Here is a 15,060-nt window from a genome sequence, read left to right as displayed (position 1 = left end):
CTAAAATACGAGTGAACAAGTACTTAGTTACTTCAAGAATGATTACTTTAATGATATATGACCTATGATAGCACAAACACATTGAAAGTCCAATATTATTTTTAGACGAGTATGAATACAGTGATTCCATGTGGAAATGACTATATCAAGAGCGGCAAGTTTTCAGGAAAGAATGAATCACACTTGACTATATACACCTCCTGGAATTAAGATTATTAAGACCGTTGACAGATCTTCACTGGACTTTGAAAATTCCTCAAACATTTGGATTTCTTTTAATCATTTAGATAACTTTAGAAAGCAACACTCTAAACATTTTTTTTTTTTTTGTACTCTAAAAATACTGGTAACATAAAGCGTGAAAGATTACTGTAGTTCAAAAATATTTTATCTAGGAATTTATTACAGTGGTGAACTGCTAATTACAGATATTGCAAGAATGCCTTAAGAATATTTCTGGCTAAGCATTTTAACCTGATTTTCGGATGCATCATTTCAGTGCTACAGTCTGATGCGTTCTTTTCCACATCTTGAGCCAATAAAATACTATTTGGGGACAGAATATAAAAAGGTAGGACTTATATACGACCTTTGTTCAATGTTCAAATTTATTCGAACAAATAACCTTAATCTGACAACAATGGCATTGTCATTTTAACAACAAGAGTAAAGCATTGATTTTTAAATAATATTAAAACAAAAATCTGGAGAAATATAATGTTGCAATATAATTAAATATCAGAAGAGATTCAATTTAAATCAGAGTGAACAGTTTGGTTTTCAGTTTATTAAATCTTTATGGTCATGAGCAAGAGAGGTTCATAACAGACTTGCTTAAAAAGCAGAATGAATRCATGTTCATCTTAGTCATCATAGTGAAGTCTTCATTATGAAGAATAAAATTTATAGAGCAGTCAGTTATCTCAGATTTATCAAAAAGTATTACATACTCCCTTTAAARCCATGTATTTGACTGGCAGTTGATAAATTATGCAAATAAATGGTATTTAATTTTATGAAAAAAAAACATTAAGTCTAGCTGTTTAATGAATAATTGCACCCTGGGAATATGCTTTAGGTAGGAAAGATGGGYAACAAATTCCACAACGAGCACAGAGCCATATAAAGTCCAGGTAACTGTGCTCCCTTTCACTTTTCCAGAATAGGGAAGGAATTTCTATCCCTCCCTAGCCTGCTTTTGTTTTACTTGCTAAATGATCCTGCAGAGCGAGACATACCAGATCTGTGCTACACAGGATGTTGTAAATGTTCAGGAGCCTGCACGTGTTCCACCTCAATCAAAGCCTTCTGTGGCCAAGGAAGGAATGTTTTACATGATTTACTACTACAAAGTCTGCGAAGGAAGGAAAAGGAGGACAGAAAGAAAGACAGAAGTTGTGCGTGTTTTCTACTTTTTTCATTTGCGACTGGCTACTGTTAGAAATTGTTTGGGAGGCAAAGTGAAAAAAGTGGAAAATAACCTGACAAGAATCCTTTATTCCCTCTGAACTTTTAGAACAAGAGAAAATGTAGAAAGGTGTAATCATTAACAGCTGCTGAAATGTGCTAATTAGCATTAACAATAAAGATCAATAAATCATCTAATCCACCGATTTTAAGAAATCATATGCTTCTTATCCTTTTAATCTAAGTTTTTCCTTCTGAGGACTTTCAAGGGGAATACATTTCCTAACCAGTTCAGAAGGTCATATGAGAATAAAACACATAAAACTTACAATGGGTTAGTTATGAGAAAATTAGAAATAGAGAAAAAAAAATGCCCATTAAAAAGCTTAGACAAATATATAATAAAGGCACATAGATCAACTGAAATTAGAATGTTTCATTCAGATTTTATGCTCTCTAGAACTGAAAAGCTATGTTGATAAAGTACTATAAATTTTAAATAGTGTCTTTTACATATAAATAAGGTATTATAACAGCTTAACTTGAACTTATTTTTCATCTGATGTCTCTGTCATGTTTTGTACATTGAAATGTGTTTTTAATTCTTTCTCCACTATATCCCATTATCCAGATTTGGTGTAATCAGTGTTAACATCACTCAGGCATTTCCCATGAGAGTCTTTGATACGCAGCAGGCAGTCCACCTGCTGCATTAGCTTTCATTATCTGCTATACTATGTTGAACTGAGCAATCTTTAGTAGATGCTGTTAAGGTTTAGAAAGGGAATACATTTTCCAGGTGTAGAAAATTACATTAGATAAATAACAGAAGCTCATAAATATAGTAAATCTCATCAGAGAACCTCTTCAAACAAATCTGGGACATAATAAACTAGAGGCATATAAAATATTTCAAAGAACAAAGTAATCAAAAAATAATAAAAAACGAAGTACTTTTTTGTTATACACATCCAAAGAAGGAGAAATATGTTTCCTTTAGGTTTGTTTCCTTTTCTCTGTGTAATGTTTTAAGCTTTATGTATGCGGGTTGTTACTTCTCTCTTTCCTAGATGTCTTATCCCTTCTGTACAGTCTCTCTCATCAGAAACCTGCATCCATGTCCCTTAGTAGTGCAGTAGCGCTGCACTACTCTCAGTACCAGAGAAGGCTCAATTCTCTCAACACCGCAATGTGTTCTGCAGGATGGACTTAGCATCCTAATTTCAGGAGCACTGGACTTTCAGCAGTTCCAGATAACTTAAAGCATCTGGAGACATTTTCATCATCCACCTAATGTGATATGCTTTACATAGCATGTATTGTGAGTCTGTCCTACAGAAAAGGTTAGTTGCATCCGTTTCAAATATTTCTAGAGGAACAAATCCTGAAAAGTTAATAAATTCTATAAAGGGTTCAAGTTATCAGAAAACAAACTGAAGTGGCAAAACCGTGACATTGATTCAATAAAAATATTCCAGGATCAAGATGTTTTTCTCATAATAGATATCATAATGCTAAGTCTGGTATATTGATTTCCTTGCAAGCTCTGTCCTTACTAAGAAATATAGACAGAGGATGAAATGTGCATAAATTCTTTGATATTAAACCACTACATGAAATAATAAATATCCAGACATAAATACTATGCCATAACAGCAGCCCAAAGCTTGCAATTCACTCTCAGAATCCTGAAATGAGACAATACTGCCATGGCCAAACTGTGCAGCCCTCCACACTCAGTAGCTACATTGCTAGCATTGGCCAAGATAATTTGACCACAGCTAAATGGATTGTATCTATGAAAGACAGCATAATAGCAGTGACTCACTAGCATCTTCAAGTTGAAATTCACTGGAAATTATATGTTATGAACTGTACCTCAGTACAACATTCAATATTCATTCAATACATACATTTTTCTTCAAAGACTGAAATAATTAATGAATTCATTAATGTCTTTAATCCATGGTAGCATGTATGATACCAAAGTAAAGAAGAAGAATAAAAAGCATCATCAAGTGATKAGTGCTATTCATAAATTTTTAAGAGCCTTAGAAATGTCTGATCATCTGTGACCATGTTTTAGAAACTACCACCCTGAAAGGAACAACATAAAGACAATAATGTTGTCAACACAAAGACCATAATGTATCAGCTGCTTTAGGGACTGAGAAAGCCTTTAGAGGTTTTATAAGGATCAGTTTAACTGTAATTATCCCCAGAAGTTTAAATAAAAGCAGTAGCTGTTTTAAATAGAAGGCTGGAATTTACATCTAAAAAACATTTAACGGGATGATTCATCATAAAATCTTCAACATCTATTTGACTGTTTTAGATCACTAAAACTATAAAAGAGGCAATCCCCTTCCCTCAGTCCCCAAACAATTCTCACCAGCCTGGGGTCAATCTCTTCATTAAGAACTGCTTCATTCTTGATAAGAGCAACTCGCTGGGCAAATCTGCAGGTTGATATAGATTCCTAGAAGGAAAGAAAAACAAACAAACAAACAAAAACAAATTGGCACCAGGTAACTGGAACAGACATCCAATGAAGTCACCAAAACAAGCTCCCCTCTTCATATATTTTACAGAAACAATTCAAAATTTCATATTCCAAAGCAGCAATATTCAAGAGTAATAGGTTAGCATATTAATAAAACCAATAATAAACTCTCAAACCAAACACTGATGTATGCTTTGAATGGCATGAATAATGGTATAATGTCTCCCAGCTAATACTAAAGGACAGGAAAGGCATCAGAGGTGGAAAGGCATCAAGAAGGGAAAAATGCTTGACTCATGAGAAGAAAAGGAAAACTAAAACTAAAAACATTTTTGATCAATCTGGAAATAGAAAATCACGTTAGAGAACATGGGCAAAGAAATGAACGGGAGGACAATGGTAGCCTAAGTCAGAGAACACAGGTCAGAGAAACCAGCAGGGAGACTTGGAGCTAGAGGCACACAGGAGAAATATAAGACAAGAAACTGAGAGGGTTGAGCTAAGCAGGCAGTATCGGTGTGTGTGTGTGTGTATGTGTGTGTGTGTGTGGAGGGGTTCCTATCACAAAGTCAAAAAAATGGAGAAGCACAAGAGAGCCTGTGGCCACCAGCACATCTAGGCATGTCTACTACGACTAGTACATTTTTCTAGGACACAGAACGAATGGAAGATCTCCAGGTCAGAAAAAGATCTGTGCAGTCAGCAAATACTTAAATGCCAGACTACACTAAAGAACCTACCTACCTAACAGATAAAAGCAACCAACAGGTCTTAGTTAGCTTCACAAAACAAAATATCATGCAGTAGTCTTACAAGTTCCAATAATGTCTCATAAACTATATGGTGAAATTCTCTGATTTGGCAGTTTGGTATTATTAAAGTATAACATAACATAACTTCCTACATTCACAGAAAAATACTACTGTTATAGAACCATGTTTCCAAAATAAAGGAATTTCATTGTTTCCCAAAACACATGAATATGAAAGACTGCTGTTTATCGCAAAAGACAGAGTGAACGAAATGAGTTCTCCAGGAAAAGAAAAGAAGGTCTTGTGCTTTAGACAGCTGCACATAGTCTTAGTTGGATTCTGTTCACTTCTGCTGTACAGTTGCTGTGCAATTATAATCAGTTAATGTAATTTTACTTAAGTTCTATATTTTCACTAAGTACAATTATATGCACATTATACATATATATATATTTCCATTAGACCTTTTTGCACTATTCACTTTGAAGTATATATTAATTTAATGGATAGCTAACTAATGTTCACTGTATAAGTTTATGACCTATTTATCCTGTGCTATTACAATACTAATCAAAGCTGAGAACTATGAATTTCCAAATCATTCTTCCTACCTGTATTCTTCCTGTAGCTTATTGCTACAGGACCTGAGGACCACACAAAAATTAATCAATTAACCGTCTAAGTACTGTTTAGMTATAAGGAAGTGGAATAACTGCACAACATAGAAGGAAAATTGAACTCAAAAAGTACCTATGAAATTAAATTACACAGTAGAATGATAAAAGAAAATGATTTTCTGATTATCATTTGTAATGATGGCATTTGTAATGTTTAGGAATTGGTTTAACATCTGTCCTAATATTACTTATGCATACTGGATTTTGGGACTTCTGTTTAATTTTGGGAGGACCAAGCAACTGGATCTGTTCTGCCTATAGTATATGTTCAAGCAAGAACATTAAAGCTGTCAGAATCCAGTTCTGAATAACTGCCAGGGCTGAATATTCCGAAATAGAAAATTGGACAGCAATGAGAGACAGATGTGCTAGGTAAATACATGCTTTGTACTCCATCGTAGAAGCTAGATCTGAAATATGAAATCAGTGACACAGAAATCTCTCGTGCAGAATTTATCTCAATCTTACTGTAATTACCTTCTGAAGACAATAGRCTTTTTTTCTTTTTGTGAGGATAAGAAAGAAAATACACACCCTTGAAATGCAAAATGTAATAAAAATAATAAAAAAAAAAATCCGTAACAAGTGGGTTTTTTTTTCTCCCTTGAAAATATATAGAAATAACATACATCTATGTTTCTTTTGTCTAAAGACAGTGTTGCTATCATGGTAGTCATACAGTTTCCTCCCAGGCTGTCTCTTAGTACTGAGGTCATCATAGAGTTTCTGTAGGGAATGTGTGACCGATTTTTTTCTGCAAGGGCAATTATTACCTGAAATAATAATAAAAATGGAAAAAGGCTTTAAAATTCACATATATGTCAACATTCAACACAGAAAGAGAATTAAAAAAATACAGTCAGCAACCGAAAGTTCTGATACAATAAAAACTAAACAGTTACACTTGCAAACCTATCTACCTTATTGAAGCAATTATCACTTAAATTAGAGTCTGCCTTTATGCTGGACCTGAGACGCTAAATAAATTTAATGTCATTATATCCTAACTTCACAGTTTCTCAGCAAAATGGAAATTGTTCACATAAGAAACTTAAAACCACAGAGTTTCCTGAGACACAGTATGCTATTGAAAATCTTCCTAGAATGTTTTCTAGCATAACAATAAATTAAAATATGAATAGTATTCAACTAAAAACATCCTTAAAATTTGCTAAAGCTTCCTTTAAAAATAACACATTCTTAAAACATCCAGTYCTTAGATGGGTCAATTAATTTCCTAGAAATGATGTTTTGAAGAGTATATATACAAATAAAATAGTGCACTGTTGCCAGGTACTCCTGGAAAGAAACAGTCTAATTTAGTTTATGTAGATCTATCTTGGCCAAAAGGGAAATGATACAGCTACTATTCTCAGTTTCCCTCTCAGCTATTTACATTTATGAGACCTAATTATTATTAAAAAAAAACAAACAAACTATATTACACCATGAACTATTGTGATATAAAAGATCTGAGCTGCTATCTGGCCAAGTACTGTACTGAAAAATTATAGCTATATGAGTTATATAAGCCATCCCAAATGGTTCGAAGTTTTTTCATTTAAGAAGTGTTACATACCACCATATATTTTGTTTATACTGCATTTAAGAAAATATTTATTTTAGAAAACCTATATTAATATTTTTGTTGGCACTAGTTTTTCTTAATAGTCTTCAGAAAGTTAAAATTTCTTCTTCTTATAAATTTTATAGTAACAGCCCTCAGAGGGACAAATGTAAAACACGAAAATAATGACCTTGTAAAGCAATCTGAAAATATATTTCTRGAACAATGTTTTAACATTTCACATCTTATAACTTGTTAGATGAAAGTATGTAAAACATTTCTTTATATATATATATAGAGAGAGAAAATATAATATAAAATACGCTATTATTATTGCTTTAGAATGATAATATTATGTAACTATATGTAATATAAAAAGTATATTTACATACAAACAGGTATGTATACATATACACTTACTATACTGCCTAAAAGCTTATGTAATTTAGATTATGCCTTAGTATGTACACCTACAGTCTGCAACACAAAGCCTACATTCTGATTAGACAATATAGGAAAAAAAGGAGGGGAAAGAAATGTAATTTCCATTTAAAACAGTAACTGTGTTACAGAGAAGTTCACACAGCCAGTCTATAGCCCAGACAAAATGTGAAACCCCSCCATGTTAGCAGTGAAAGACTATGCAGTCCCCTCTCACTACGCAGGAGCATCTTTACTCTTGTGAGGGTTGTGTGACACAAGCTACAATGGCTAAAGTTACTTCGATTTTGGCAGGTCTCATTTTGACAGGCCTTAATATTATTGATGAACCCCAAGATTCCTATATGTTAATTTAAGGCATAAAGCTTTACTGGAGAAGGAACAGGTGAAATAAACCACCCTAAGATCTCTTTAATCTTTTAAAGATGAAAGCAGTCAGAGATGTTCTCACCTATGTGAAAATTGCACGTGTAGCACTGTGTACCATACAAAACATAACAAAGAACAGGTAAGAAGTACTACAGGTACAATCATGCACAAATAGCTTTACTGAAACATTTAGAAATAATTTTAAAGAATAAAATAAGACCTGGGATTCACAAGCTATTGCGACACCCTCTGCAGTGTGCCCAAGAGGACTGTCCACATACGCTATGCAAGCAGTAATCTTTGTGCAAGGAAAAGACTTCAGCTCATGCCATAGGCAGCCAGGCAGGACATGCACAGGAGACAGGGATTTGGGGATGTGTCTCTAGTCGGCACGGAGCTATCGGTAAATCCACATGCTGCAGCTACAGGCCTCACATGCTTTGAAGTCATCTTCCTATGCCAGAGGTTTCCCCTGTGTATCCTGCCCAGCCACAGGTACAAGATCTGTCATTGCCCTTGATACTTGTCCCAACATCTTCTACATTCCTGCCGATATCTCGATTGATCTTTAATTTCTATCATTTCATTCTCCCACTCCACCTCTAGTAAAGTTCGTYAGCTTAAGCTCTCCTCCTCTTCTGCAGGCATCTTATAACTAGCTGCAAGCACTCTTATATTTGGACAACATATTCTGTTAATCCTGATCTGAAGCATCTATGGTAACAAATCTGGGCCTTTGCCCATACATGCAGCAAAATATCAATGGATTATTACTAAACAGTTGAACATGCAAATAAATTATTTTGGGGAATGCTAATAAATTATTTGGAGAATTATTTTGGGGAATGAATTGCACTTTAATATTAGTCACAGCAGAATCAGGATTGAATGGTCCAGTTCCTACTGAACATAAGTTATTACTGTCTTCCTTAATATTTTATTTAGAATAATAAACATTTTTATTAATGGAACACAATCCCAAACAGAACCCAGAATGCTCTTGCTCTATTTACTCCACAAYAGGAGTTATAAGTTACATTGCAAAATGCTACTATTTTCTCTTCTATGATGCTTCAAATATGAGTATCCTAAAATGCATTCCAGAGATGRTTAAATTGAACCTCAAATGGTTACCTGATGCTATACAGTAAACAGGTAAATTCATACAGAAAAATGAAAGAATGTGAGCTGACATAATAAGCAATATATAACTATTTAAGACTCAGAAGAGGTCCATTTTTTAATTATTTATCACTTACYATGAACATAACTAAAATACAAACATTTTATGTCAAGGTCAAATTTAAACAAATGGGGCTATGAGAARAAGCCAGTTTAATAATAAATGACTGACTGCCATCTGCAGTGCCTTAAGTCTCCCCTTTTGCCACATTAAGTACCTCTGACTGTACATTAAATGAAAACTAAAGACATTTGTTATTATGAACAATAACAAAACACAAAAATGAAAAATATGCTTCCCAGTAAGTGGAAAAAAATATATATTTTATAACCACAGTTTTAAACTATCCRTAAACAAGGACAAAATTTCCTACTTTGCGGGAATTCCTCAACTGCAAATTTTACGAAATGACACATACAGTAAAAAGTTAAAGGAACTAATTTGAAATTCATAATTAAGCATATTTCTTTAACTTTTTTTTTTCCTATTTCTTCCACCAATGATACCCTCAGAGATCAGTATGTACCTTAGTATTGTAGCAAATAAAAGTTTTTAATAATTTTTTTTGAAGAAATACTCTATTCTCTAGCAGAATTTCAAAATTAGCACGTGTCTAGCAACAGAAATAGCATTTCTTGGAATATGGAAATAATACTACAGATTAAGACTTAGAGAACTTCATTTCTTTAACAGGTGCAAGATCTGAAAACCACACTTGAAAAACTCCAGTGGTTCCAACTTAGTAGTACAAGAGCAACAAATATATTTATTTGAATTGCCAAGTGTTCTTTGCTGCAAGGAGTTTTACAGCCTTACAATAGCAACAACAAAGGGTTATAGAAGGCTAGAGAGAGAGAGATAAATAAAATGAGGCAAATATTTATAAATAAACATACATTGAAGTTGGAACCACTGTGTAACCTGGTTGAATTTAAATGATAGAATACTGCAACTCCAAGATTATGAGATTTGAGATTCTTGCAAGGTCATAATTTATGATTTTAGCAAATAAATGAACAACATATGAATATGTTGGCAATATGAAAGTTTCAGAAATATTTTATTTCAAATGAGTTTGAATCAACTCAAACATTAAAAAAAAAGAAAGAAATGCACACTACTAAGACTAACTGAACATGGAAGCAAAATTTCCAAAGCAATGTACAYTGCTCATGTGAACTGTAGGGCAAAGATAAATGTTTTGCACTATTTTATTTTTACCTGTTCCAAATAATGTAATGATAGGTTGATATATTTGGCTTCTGTCAACAAATGACCTCCCACTCCAGTCTTTGTAACACGTTCTGATCCAGCAAGATCTACTAAGTGCAACTTGGAGCGTCGGATTGTTGCAGATCCGGGTTCCTTGCTGGAGAGGTGAATAGTGAAAATACAGTGAGATCTGGTCGAAGCTTGATTCATTGGTGTCTATGAAAAAAAAAAAAGAGGAAAAAAAAGAAAACATGATTTTAACAGGAGCATAAAATGCACTGCTAGTCCTAGGTTTGCAGAAGRCACATGACTTTCAGCGTTAGCAACAGAAGACCTCCCGCAAATGATCTTAGCAATCTGCGTAAAACTAGATCTTTGGCTAACTGGAATATTTCCAGTTCACGCAAAATTAATGAAAAATAACAATATAAGTTTAAAAGAACAAGGTTATTTCAGAAACCATTTTCATGGAAAAAAATTAATAAATATCAAGTTGCATGGCCAGTTGGATTAGAAACTTGAGATACACTACTACATATCGGCATTCTATTTCTTATAGCCTGTCGGGGTAACTTTTTTTTTTCATTTTATAAAGAATGTTTGTTTATGGAATACATTAYATTATATATTGTATGCATGTATGCACTGTATCTAAAAGTAGGATGTGAAAAGGTAGATCAAGACCTATCTACTATAACTTTGAAGCATAGCAAAGAAAGGACAAGTAGTTTTAAATTAATTACCTGATTTGGTAATCTACCAAATCATTTAGGAAGAATATAATATTATCATCTGTAGAAAGCTGTAAAAGCATTGCAGAATAACTTAACTACTACACAGATGTACATTTGTAGCACATCAGTTTAATATCATGATATCTAGATAAGATTTTACACAGAAACTAGTGGAGTTTTTTTTGCTAACGTCTTTCTTTACTATGACATTAGCAGAATTCTCAGTTTTTAAAACACAAGATACAGCATTTTAAGTATCACTCATACACGTAGCTTTGGTTTTTAAGTGACTGGATATATCTTTCTTAGAGTATGTAAAGGTATATTTTAGCAACTAAAGGACGCTATAGTTCTAAAGGCTACTTATATCATGCTATTGCAAAYGATAAACTGAGAGGAAGTACCCTCATTTCATGAAAGGAAAAAGTTTTAATAAACATATTGAGGTTAAAGGTTTGCCACACAACTTTTTTTTTTAGGGAACTTCTTTTTCATATATAAATTATTACAAATACATTGATATTTGTGCATAAATACTTCACTTTCAAAAAATATGGTAGTGAAATAAATTTGAAAATAAACTTTAATAATTTTATTTTCAATTAGTAGCTAAATCCATTATTATTTATGGCTGATTTAAAATAAAATCTGGGCTAAACATACATTTGCATCTTCTTTATGCTTTATTCCTTATTTTACCAGAGTTAATATTACCCTACGATTCATAACAGATGAAACTTCTTGGTTTAAGGTTTTCTATTTCTGTTTCCCTAAATTTCTTTCCAGCCTTGCTACAGCATCCCATTCCTTCACAGTGCAAGCACAACCAAACTGCTTTGTGGAACCGATCCAGCTCCAAACCATAGATATTTAACCTGAGTAAATCTTCTGATTAATTCACAGAGCAACTATATCAAGCTGTTCTGCTAGAATAATTGAAAATGGCAGCACACAGCATGCAAACAAGTAGGTGGCCTGCAGCAATAGCTTAAGCTTACAGTGAGGGTGAAAATTCTGTAATGAAATTACAACCTTAGCACTATTTTATTTTGAGCTACTTTTCCCAACAAGGCCAAATTCAGAGGGAGAGGGAAGAGAATTTTGATCATTTAGAATTATACAGGTGAGGAATTCTGTAACAATACAGGAAAGTAACTTGTCGATTTAACTGCCAGGTTTCTCAGGATCATTTCATAACGTGGCACAGAGCAGCAAAGTTCAGTTGCATGRCAAGCTGTCTTCAGGGGTGAAGCTGAACAAACACTTTATTTTTCCAGCTTGCAATCATCAACAGAATTAACATATAAGGATATTTTGCATTACAGTCATGGCATTGGTCACACTACAGTGAAGATAAGTCCAAGCCAGGTTGCATATCAATGCAAGTCTAGCTACAGAAGTGCAGAGTTCAGTAAAAGCTGCTAAACCAATGTAAGAAGTAGAAGAAATTATCATGTTTAAGCCTTCTTAAGTTTCACTACACAGTAAAACCTCAACATTTTCAAAATGCGCTTCTAATAACACCTTTTTAAACTTCTCAAAAGCAACAAAGTTAGAGCCATAAAAGGACTTAGTGGTAACAGTTAGCTCAGGGCTTAGGTCTCAGTTCTTCACTGCTAACAGTAATACACTGGCCACAACTTGATTTTCCACATCCCACACAGATTCTGATGGGCTGGTCATTAGTAACTCCATTGCTTTTCTCTCCACTGCTTCTTTACATGAAAAATGAGCAAAGCTCATGAGAAAGTTACTGCCTGGAATTCTAAACTGCTATTTTTTTAAAGCTCTTCCTTCAGAGGAGAACTGTGATTTAACAAATCCCTCTTCTTTATAATATCTTTCTATCGCTGCTTTGCAATTCACACATATTTAGTTAAAGCATTCTCACATACAGCAAGCTTCATTAGAACTCTTGCAGGAAGTGTAAGGCAATAAAATGTAAATCATTAAATAGGAGGTGATTATGAAATGTTAATTGCAACCATAATCCTCCACACTTTGCTACTAGTACCACACAAGAAGGTAAAAAGCAACAGAACTGGGAACCTGTCAACATGTTTAGCCTTAAAAATTAAAAAGAAGGCTTTTTTTCTGTTTGTTGTCTTATATATGAAACTTCATGGAGTATCATCATTTGGCTGTTCATAAATTTTAAAAACAAGCAAACAAAATCTTTTGAAAGGAGTCTCGGAGCCTACTAAGGGGTTCCATTAGTCGCCTTCAGAGCTCAGCTTGTCCTTGTTAGCAATACTTTATTCATATATATTTGAAATCACCCTCACATTAATTTGATGTGTTGAGGGGGGTAGAAGGGAGGAGGGGTCTGCCTCTCAGCAGCTGCTTGCCATTGTGAACGCTCTATGTAGAAGAACAGATGAGCTGCTGTTACTTACAAAGGACTAATTTCTTCCAGGATTCCTGTGACATCATTGACCACAGAAACAGACTTCAAATCTTCTGTGATACCACGGGAACAAAACAAAGGAATTAATTCCAGGTCAACTGATGCTGCCCCTTTGTGTTACGGTAAAACAGGAACCTAGTAACACGTATCTTACAAGATCATTTTTTGGTAAAGCATCAATTCTTGTTGCGAGGTAGGAAAATATAAACAAGAGATTTGAAGGATGTATGGGCCCAGCCTCCTCTCTCTACAAGACGAGGACACATCTGTGTTTGCTGCAATTAAATGAACTTTGTAAAAGCTTTGTGACTTGAACTAGTATACTAGTCATACTACTGCTTCAAACTTAAACATAACCTGTGGAAATGTGAAAAAGAACTTAAAAAAAGTAAAGATAGATTGACATTATTATATGACATTACTAAGAAAGATATAACATTACATATTATATTAATACCAAAACGGCTTTAATAAACAGATCAACAGAAATTCCCAGCATTTTGCATTTTAATATGGATACTTATGTGGAATTCCTGGAACTTTTGAAATAGAGTCTTGCAGTAAAATGAAGCCAGTTGTGCTTCTGCAACACAGCTGTATTTCAAGAAGCATCTGATTTGAATCCTTCTGTCAAAGAGTAAGACCTCATAAAAATGGTTTTTAATCAGCAGAAATCATTGAAGTCCAAGTGGAATGCTTAAGATATAAGATTTAAATTTCAATTGTCAGCCATCTCAAATCCACAAGAAAACTGTGGGAGTCTCACCCTATATGATAATTTTATGTCTTTCCCAAATTCTTTGGTTGTTGTAATTACTAAAATGTCATTTTCACTAAGAAAAGCAAAGATGAGGAGGCTACTGGATTAAATAACGTTCTTACAAGATGTCCTAAAAAGAAGAAAGCTTCTGAAATAGTAGAAAAAAATATGGAAAGCTGTATGAAAACCACCATTAGAAAAAAGGAAGCAACTGCTATCTGGAAGAACTATATGTTGATTATGGCTGCCAAGTATATGCAACCTAGAGAAAACAGAGTTCAGGACAGCTGGAACAAAAGATATCCAGATGATAAATGCAGTCCTTTAGCAAAAGTGCAAGTCTTGCAACTGTCTACTTGACAGCTTACAATGTGGCAGTGAAATCTTTTCTTCTGTGAATCAAAATATTTAGATATCAGAAGAACATGATTTTTTTCTGGGTAACTTAGTGACTAGCCAAGAACAACCAGATGAAGGAAGGCTGATTCTGAATGCTCCATTTTCTTGAGGATAAGCTTCAGTCCAAGTTTTTAAGACAGAAGACAAAAAGACAAAAACTTTCCTTTTTTAGCATCAAAGCTGGATATCATGTTGACTTTCTTCAATATTAAGCTATCTTCTGATGAAGTAGTTTTGACAGCATCAGTCATTTTACAGTTCAGATGGTAAGAAAACACTTCTGGCTAACAGCACAGAATGTCATAGTTTTCTTCAAGGCAGAAGAAGCAGGGATTCCTGGGTTGAAAAGCAGTGGACATAAACTCTATAAGCTCCTACAGGTCCCATGGTATTTAGAAGGGCATGCAAGGTCAGAGAGAATGGGCGGCTCCTGCTTTTTCATCTGCTGGATGACCTTTATGTATCTTTAAATCCCCTTCCTATTAATATGGTACAAATAGCTCCTGTGGAGCATTTAGATACACTTGACACAGATAAAGTTGCAAAACATATCTGTTATGAAAACATAAGGAATGGAATGAGTGTACTCTGACACTTTCCTAGTTTCTAAAAGCACCTTGGCATATTTACTACAAAAACAGTTTGGCAA

At 33.9% G+C, this 15,060-nt stretch overlaps 1 protein-coding gene across 1 annotated transcript in view; it reads right to left on the bottom strand.

Annotated features, from left to right (window-relative positions):
- KIF6 (kinesin family member 6) overlaps positions 1-15,060 on the bottom strand; it is a 150,285-nt gene that overhangs the window by 100,782 nt on the left and 34,443 nt on the right. The window contains exons 7-9 of the mRNA XM_026034048.1: positions 10,121-10,327; positions 5,969-6,112; positions 3,800-3,886 (exon numbers count right to left, since the gene is read on the bottom strand). Coding sequence (XP_025889833.1) covers positions 3,800-3,886; positions 5,969-6,112; positions 10,121-10,327 — 438 coding nt within the window. The remainder of the gene's footprint in view (positions 1-3,799; positions 3,887-5,968; positions 6,113-10,120; positions 10,328-15,060) is intronic.

Source organism: Nothoprocta perdicaria, unplaced genomic scaffold (genome assembly GCF_003342845.1).
Source record: "Nothoprocta perdicaria isolate Ctin4 unplaced genomic scaffold, notPer1 scaffold_139, whole genome shotgun sequence".
NCBI classification, from domain to species: Eukaryota; Metazoa; Chordata; class Aves; order Tinamiformes; family Tinamidae; genus Nothoprocta; species Nothoprocta perdicaria.
Note: the sequence above shows the minus strand (reverse complement) of the source record. Positions and strands in the feature narration are given on the sequence as shown.